The sequence below is a fragment of the Tachyglossus aculeatus genome, chromosome 11, assembly GCF_015852505.1.
Source record: "Tachyglossus aculeatus isolate mTacAcu1 chromosome 11, mTacAcu1.pri, whole genome shotgun sequence".
NCBI classification, from domain to species: Eukaryota; Metazoa; Chordata; class Mammalia; order Monotremata; family Tachyglossidae; genus Tachyglossus; species Tachyglossus aculeatus.
Window position 1 is genome coordinate 6,042,902 of NC_052076.1, and position 8,595 is coordinate 6,051,496.

General features: G+C 59.0%; 1 protein-coding gene across 1 annotated transcript; it reads right to left on the bottom strand.

The window, feature by feature from the left end:
* Positions 1-1,771: 1,771 nt before the first annotated feature.
* IRX6 (iroquois homeobox 6) lies at positions 1,772-7,243 on the bottom strand (the record flags this gene model as incomplete). Its single annotated transcript, XM_038754222.1, has 5 exons — positions 7,040-7,243; positions 4,754-5,008; positions 4,095-4,204; positions 3,403-3,713; positions 1,772-1,857 (listed from the first exon to the last, which is right to left on the bottom strand). Coding segments are annotated over exons 1-5 (858 nt in total), but the record flags the coding sequence as incomplete, so codon positions are not given.
* Between the last annotated feature and the right edge of the window lie 1,352 nt (positions 7,244-8,595).

An 8,595-nucleotide genomic window follows, 5' to 3' on the forward strand; every position in this document is an offset into this window, starting at 1 on the left:
CGCTGCTTCTCATAAACCTCTGTGAGCCCCTCGGGGGACAACCCGATGATCTTGTATCTACCTTAGCACTTGGAACAGTGCTTGGCTCATAGTAAGTGCTTAATAAATACTATTCTTCTTCTTATTATTATTATCTGCGCTGCCAGGATCCTCACCCAGCAGCAAGGAGGCTCTGGGTCCATGTGCCCCCACGTGCCATGATGGTCCTGGCAGTAATTCCCCCATGGACAGCCCAGGCCTTTTTCCCGTCCGTGGCCGCATGGTTGGTGTGCTTTCCCCTCACCCCATTTAATGCAGCACTCTGTCACAAACACGCGGAACCGTAGAAAGGAAACTTCATTTAGAAAGGACGCAGAAAGGGGGGACACGGCGCTGGACAGCGGCCTGAGGATGGGCCGGGCTCGATGGCTGGCCGCCGAGTGCAGAGAGGGACTGTCCCGACTTGACCTCCCTGGCGGGGGCGGAGGGAGAGGTGTATGTGTGTGTGTGTGTGTGTGTGTGTGTGTGTGGGTGTGGGTGGGTGCGGGGAGTCAACGCGAGGGCCCCTCTTCTCTCCCCACATCCTCCAGCCTCCTCCACTGACTGCCGGACAGGGCTGTCCGGGGCAACCCCCTTCCCTGGGCACTGGACGCTGACCTGCGGAGAGAGGAGAAGGGGAGGGGGTTAGGGGGTTAGATGTGGGGGGAGAGGCTGGCCCGACCCCTTGCCTCTCCCACCTTGGCCGGCTGAGCCCAACCTGCGCCCCCCCACCCCCCCGGGGTCCGGAACAGGGGGTTGAGGCTGATCCTGGGGGAATGGCCAGAAGATCATTCAGGCGAATCTGCCCAACCCCCACCGGTGCCCCCGGGGGCCCCCAAACCGGGGTCCCAACCCCCCCCCCCGGCCCCTCCCCTCGACCGTCACCTACCTCCCCACTCCGGCACAGGCCTAAGAGCCGCCATTGGCAGGGCCTACTGGCCATACTGGCATCCCGGGAGTCCCCGGCGGCCCAGGGTCAACCTTTGGGGGGAGCAGGGGCTCTCGGAGCAGGGGGGATCTCCCCGCGACCCCTGGCACCAGGGGCGGAGGGATGCCCTCTCCCCTCCCCGCAGTGCTCAAGTTCACCCGGAGCCGTCCAAGTGGGGTCGGGCCTAAACCCAAGGATCCTGGGTGGGTGAGCAGGAGGGCGAGCAGGAGGGAGGGCCACCGGACCTCAGAGCAGAGAGCCGGGTGGGCTGGCAGTCCCCAGGGTGAAGCCCCGCAGAGGCACGCATAGGGCCGGGCCCGGGCAGGACTGGCAGGACTGGCAGGGCGCACAGTTGCTGAGTGGAGGCAGGGTCTGCAGTGGGAAGGGCGGGGGGATCCAGGGGTCAGAAGGTGGGGGTGGCTCGGGGAAGGGGTCATCGTCCTCCGGTTGAGTCGTGTAGCTGGAAAGGGGCTTCCCCTCGCTGCCCCGGGGCTCCAGCCCCAAAGCCCGGGCCCGGCCCAGTTGGAGGTCGGGACTGCGGGGCTTGGCATCCTCCTGAGAAAGGAGGCCCGGGACCCTGGCCCCGGCGGTGTGAGCCAGAGACCAGATCCGGGGCTTCTGGAGGGGATCGTGGGGCTCACGGGGGTCCGGGAAGTGAGCTCCCGCCATCCAGGGGGCTTTGACACAAGGAGACTGGCTCTTCTCCACCCTGGCCCCAGCCTCAAGGGACTCTGACAGCAGGCCCAGGCCACCTGACGCTTTCTCTTCTTCCTCTTCCTCCTCCTCTTCCTCCTCTTCCTCCTCTTCCTGCTCTTCCTCCTCCTCCTCCTCCTCCTCCACCTCTTCATCCTCCTGTAGGTCTTCCAGGTAGTTCAGCCGCAGGTCCTTGGCCCCCTTGCAGGCCTTTGGATCTGCAGAGAAACTGCCGAGTGTGGGAAGAGCGAAAGTGCCCGGGAGACAGGGGTCAGGGGTCGCCCTGGCCAGCTCTGGCTCCCCCAGGCAGGGCGGGAGAGCTCCCAACCCTGGACGGACTGCTTTCCTAGCAGGATGGGGGGCTAGACTGCTTGAGAAGTAGCATGGCCTAGTGGCTAGAGCACGGGCCCGGGAGTCGGAAGGTCATGAGTCCTAATCCCGCCTCTGCCACGTGTCTGCTGTGTGAGCAGGGGCAAGTCACTTCACTTCTCTGGGCCTCAGTTCCCTCATCTGTCAAACGAGGATGGAGACTTTGAGCTCCCATGGAACAGGGACTGTGTCCAACCCGATTTGCACACCATGGGACAACCTGATTACCTTGCATCTACCCTAGTGCTTTGAACAGTGCTCAGAACATAGTAAGCACTTAACAAATACCATTGTTATTGTTATTATGATGATGATTATTATTGTATCCACCCCAGCGCTTAGTACAGTGTCTGGCACATAGTAAGTGCTCAACAAACGCCATAATAATAATACTATTATTGTATCCACCCCAGTGCTTTGTACAGTGTCTGGCACATAGCTCACCTCCTCCAGGAGGCCTTCCCAGACTGAGCCCCCTCCTTCCTCTCCCCCTCCTCCCCCTCCCCACCCCCCCGCCTTACCTCCTTCCCCTCCCCACAGCACCTGTATATATGTATATATGTTTGTATGTATTTATTACTCTATTCATTTTATTTGTACATATTTATTCTATTTATTTTATTTTGTTAATATGTTTGGTTCTGTTGTCTGTCTTCCCCTTCTAGACTGTGAGCCCGCTGTTGGATAGGGACCGTCTCTATATGTTGCCAACCTGTACTTCCCAAGCGCTTAGTACAGTGCTCTGAACACCGTAAGCGCTCAATAAATACAACTGAATGAATGAATGAATAGGAAGTGCTTAACAATTGCCATAATAATTACTATTATTGTAACCACTCCAGGGCTCAGTAAAGTGTCTGGCACATAGGAAGCGTTCAACAAATGCCATAATGATAATAATAATTATTATTATATCCACCCCAGTGCTTGGTACAGTGCCTGGCACATTCTCCCCCTTCCAGACTGTGAGCCTGCTGTTGGGTAGGGACCGTCTCCATATGTAGCCAACTTGTACTTCGCAAGAGCTTAGTACAGTGCTTTGCACACAGTAAGTGCTCAGTAAATACGATTGAATGAATGAATGAATAGGAAGAGCTCAACAAATGCCATAATGATAATACTTATTATTATTGTATCCACCCCAGTGCTTACTACAGTGTCTGGCACATATAAACGCTTAACAAATGCCGTAATAATAATCGCTATTATTATTGTATCCACCCCAGGGCTTAGTACAGTGTCTGGCACATAGTAAGTGCTCAACAAATGCCATAATTATTATGGTGATTATTACTTTGAGGGGCGGAGGAGGGGCGGCCCCTCATCCCTGGCATGGGGCAGCCCCCGAAGCCCCCAGCCCCTTTCCCCCCCCCCCGTCCCCGCTCGGCCCTTACCTTGGCCATCGGGTTCCCGGCGGTTCCCCTCCAGGCCGCCCCCTCCCTGCTCCTCCTTCGTTTCATCCCCGGCCTTGCTCTTGGGCGCCCAAGTCATCTTGTTCTCCTTCTTCAGCCGCCGCCGGGCGTTGGCGAACCAGGTAGACACCTGGGTGAGGGTCATCTTGGTGATGATGGCCAGCATGATCTTCTCGCCCTTGGTGGGGTAGGGGTTCTTGCGGTGCTCCTGCAGCCAGGCCTTCAGCGTGGCCGTGGTCTCCCGGGTGGCGTTCTTCCTCCGGGCCGAGCCGCTGAAGTCCACCGAGCCGTACCTGCCCCCACCCCCCGAGACCCCCGACCCATTGCGGGGGGCGCAGGGGGCGGGGGAGAGGGGGCAGATCCAGCCCTAGCCCGCCCCTCCGCCCCCGGTAATAGTACTACTAATAAAGGATGGGGTTTGTTAAGCGCTTACTACGTGCCAAGCACTGTCCTAAGCGCTGAGATTCCAGAATCCCGGCTGCGATTCTGCAGGCCGGGTTGGCTGGGGTTAGTAAGGGGGTTAGAAGCCCTGTAGGCCCCCCCTCCCCACCACCTCAACTGGGGCATTGGAGTGGCTTTCCTCCCGACCGGTCCTGGCCCATCCTTTCTTCCCCGGCCCCTCACCCCCATTTCCTCTCCCCCTGCCCCCGGCTGGGCCGCGGAGAGGACTTTACCTGTCGTACTGACCCTGGCCCAGGGGAGGGTCGTAGGGGTAGTAGGCGGGGGGCTGGGCGAACCCCGGGGGCAAGTTGCCAGCGGCCTCTTTGACCTCGTATGCGGGACTCTGGAGGGGAAACAGGAGAGCCGGGGTCCCAGACCGGGGGCGGAAGGAGGGGGAGGGAGACGGGTCCCTGCCGCCCCCTCCTCTGCCCTTTCCTCTGCCCCTTCCTCTGCCCCCTCCTCCGCCCCCCGGCAGGACTGGGCCTAGCGCGGATCCGGCTGGCCCGGTTTTCCCTTGGGCTGGGCTTCCCGATATTCCTTATAATAATAATGATGGCATTTGTTAAGCGCTTACTATGTGCAAAGCACTGTTCTAAGCGCTGGGGAGGTTGTCCCACAGGGGGGCTCACAGTCTTCATCCCCATTTGACAGATGAGGTAACTGAGGCCCAGAGAAGTGAAGTGACTCGCCCAAAGTCACACAGCTGACAGTTGGCGGAGCCGGGATTTGAACCCTCTGACTCCAAAGCCCGGGCTCTTTCCACTGAGCCACGCTTCCCCTTCTCTGTGCCCTGCAGGGGCGGGCAGGGGGTCCGGGGGTCTCTGGGTGGTGTCCAGGCCGGGGGGAGGGTCTTGAGGGGTCCCGGGGAAGGCCCGGAGCTGGGCGAACTCACCAGCGCGCTGCAGAGCGCGGGCGGCTGGGCGCTGTAGGGCAAGTAGCCCCCGTAGCCTGGCGAGGCGGCGGTGGCGAAGGGGGGCCCGTACACGGCCAGGGTGGCACCCAGCTGGGGCCTCCCGCTGCCCAGCAGCCGGCTCTCGTAGGACGCACAGCACAGGGCAGAGGCCGGAGCCGAGCCCGAGGAGGCTGAGGCCGCCGGGCCGGACGAGGACTCGCAGCAGGCGGAGCTGGGGGCGGTGGGCACCAGGAACTGCGCGGGACGGTGCCAGGGACGGTGCCAGGGCCGGAGGCGGAGAAGGGAAAGATCCGCGGGTGGGTCAGCGTGGCCCGGGGAGGGGAGAGGTCGTCGCCGCCGGCCCCGGACCACTCGTTCAATTCATTCAATCGCTTAGTACAGTGCTCTGCACACAATAAGCGCTCAATAAATACGATTGATTGATTGATCATCATCATCATAATGATGGTATTTGTTAACCGCTGCATGGCGTGTTGAATAGAACACGGGTCTGTGAGTCCGAAGGTTATGGGTTCTAATCCCTGCTCCGCCACTTAACAACAACAATAATAATAATGGTAGCTGTGAAGCGCTTACTATGTGCCAGGCACTGTTCTAAGCTCTGGGGTAGATACAGGTAATCAGGTTGTCCCACGTGGGGCTCACAGTCTTCATCCCCATTTGACGGATGAGGTAACTGAGGCATAGAGAAGTTAAGTGACTTGCCCGAAGTCACCCAGCTGATAAGTGGTGGAGCCGGGATTGGCACCCACGACTTTTGACTCCCAAGCCCGTGCGCTTTCCACTAAGCCACGCTGCTTCTCCACGGGTCTGGGAGTCAGAAGGTTATGGATTCGAATCCCGACTCTTCCACTTGTCTGCTGCGTGTCCTTGGGCAAGTCACTTCATTTCCCTGTGTCTCTGTTACCTCATCCGTCAAATGGGGATGAAGACTGTGAGCCCCATATGGGACATGGACTGTGTCCAACCTGATTTGCTTGTATAATAATAATAATGATGATGGTATTTGTTAAGCGCTTACTATGTGCAAAGCACTGTTCTAAGCGCTGGGGGGATACACGGTGATCAGGTTGTCCTACGTGGGGCTCACAATCTTCATCCCCATGTTTTACAGATGAGGTAACTGAGCCACAGAGAAATTAAGTGACACAGCCCAAAGTCACAAAGCTGATAAGTGGTGGAGTCGGGATTAGAACCCATGACCTCTGACTCCCAAGCCCGGGCTCTTTCCACTGAGCCACACTGCAGCGCTTAGTACAGCTCCTGGTACATAGTAATAACAAATAACATTATTTTGATGATAATGATGATGTGCCAAGCACTGTTCTAAGCACTGGGGTAGATAAAAGGAAATCAGGTTGTCCCACATGGGGCTTGCAGTCTTAATCCCCATTTTACAGAGGAGGGAACTGAGGCAAGGGCCGTCGGGGTGACCAAGAGCCCGAGATGAGTTTAAAAACACCCACGGCCGATCTTAGCCCCTGTGCCCTTCCCCTCGCCCCCCTCCTTCTGCTGCAGAAGAAGGTAAGAGGGGGCACCGCGGCTCTCAGAGGGAGAAGGGCGCTGGGCCTAGGGGACCAGGTGGCTGCTGCTGCCCACCTGCTGGGCCCGAGCCTAAAACCGCACAGGGGGAGTGGGCGAGGGGAGGGCTACCCTCTCCACATACGTTGACACACATGAACGCCCTCCACACATGTATGATTCCTCTCTCACACTACCTACCGCCTATACCCGTGCGCGCCTACGAACGCAGTCCACGCATGGATGATTCCCCCTCCACACTACGTACAGCATACACCCGTGCGGTCATACGGACGCCCTCCACACATGTATGATTCCCTCTTCACGCTACCTCCCCAGACACCTGTGCAGTCATACGAATGCACTCCACACATGCATGATTCCCCCTTCACACTACCTCCCGCATACACCTGTGCGATCATACGAAGGCACTCCACACATGTATGATTCCCCTTTTACACTACCTCCCTCGTACACCTGTGCGGTCATACGAATGCACTCTACACATGTATGATTCCCCCTTCACACTCCCTACCGCATACACCTGTGCGGTCACACGAATGCACTCCACACATGTATGATTCCCCCATCACCTCTCGTCCGGCATACACCCGTGGGCACGGACGAACGCCCTCCGCACATGTACGATCCCCCCTCCACACACACGCCCATGCCCACGCCCACGCCCACGCCAGGCGCCTCTCAGGGCCGCCTCTGCCCATCTCCCGGACGCCTGGGTCCTACCTGGGATGCGCTGCCGTAGGGGTATCCGAACTGGGAGAAGGACATGGCGATGTGCTTCTTCTTCTTCTTCCTTCTTCTCCTCCTTTTCCTGAGCATAGGCGATGATTCCCGCTGGGCACGGCCCCCTCCGGGAGAGGCTAGCTGGCAGTCCCGGGGCGGCGGCCTGGGCACGGAAGGTGCCCACTCCCACGTCGACTCGCGTCCCGGGTGGATGCGTCCGGGAGCCGCTTGGGAACGGGAAAGGGGCCTCGCAGGGCGATGGTTCTCCCCTTCCTCGGATAAAACACCCCCCAACACAAGCACGCTCTCCCAAATCCAGTCCTAGAAGTGCCAAGGAAACTCCCCACCCTGGGGAGGGGGGAGGCCGCCCCCTGCTCCCTCCCGTCCTGACCCAGCTAAGGGGGCACCGGGAAGGGGGCACCAGGAAAGGGAGGAAGGGGGAAAAAAGGAAAGGAAAGAGGCAGAACCCAGGGCGGAGAGGCGAGGAAAGGACATGAGAGGAGCGCGCCAGTGGAGAGAGGAGGGAGAGAAAGGGAGAGGAAAGAAAAGAGGGGAGAGAGGGAGGGGGGAAGTCGGAGGAGGGAGAGGGGCGAGAGGGGGTGGGGGGGGGTGGGGGGATGCTGGCTCAGAGCTCGAGGCGTCAGGGAAGAAGCCCAGAGGCTCGTCCCCTCCCCTCCTCCCCGGGCCAACGGGCGGGACATCTTTATTCCCGGTGGAAGTTGGTTCCCTAGACAGGGAATACTACTACTACTATTAATAATAATGGCATTTGTGAAGCGCTTACAGTGTGCCAAGCTCTGTTCCAAGCGCTGGGGGAGGTACGAGGTAATTAGGTTGTCCCACGGCGGGCTCACAGTCTTAACCCCCATTTTGCAGATGAGGGAACTGAGGCCCAGAGAATAATAATAATAATAATGGCATTTATTGATGTGCAAAGCACTGTTCTAAGCGCTGGGGAGATTACAAGGTGATCAGGTTGTCCCACGGGGGGCTCACAGTCTTAATCCCCATTTTACAGATGAGGTAACTGAGGCACAGAGAAGTTAAGTGACTTGTCCAAGGTCACACAGCTGACAAGTGGCAGAGGCGGGATTTGAACTCATGCCCTCTGACTCCAAAGCCCGGGCTCTTTCCACTGAGCCACGCTGCTTCTCTAGCCATGCTAGAGAAGTGAAGTGACTTGCTCAAAGTCACAAAACAGACAAGTGGCGGAGGGAGGATGAGAATCCACGACCTCTGACTCCCAAGCCCTTGCTCTTTCCACTGTGAGGATCCAGAGAGGATTTGGAGGGGTTCAGGGAGCCCAGGTGTCCCCTCTCTGGGTCCCCCCTTGCCCCGGGGCTGGGTGCCAGGGGGACGGGGTTCCTTGGTGCGGGGCAAGGGTCCAGGGGGAATACCAGGCGGAGCCGGTACGGGTCCGGGCCCCCTGGGCTGGGGGTCTTGGGGACCCAGGCGTCCCCGGGTGGCGGGATGCCGGGAGGCGAGGAGTGGGGTCCAGGGCACTGCGGAGGCGACGAGCCGCTGCGGGTGGCGCTGGAGAGCTACGCGGGAATGGG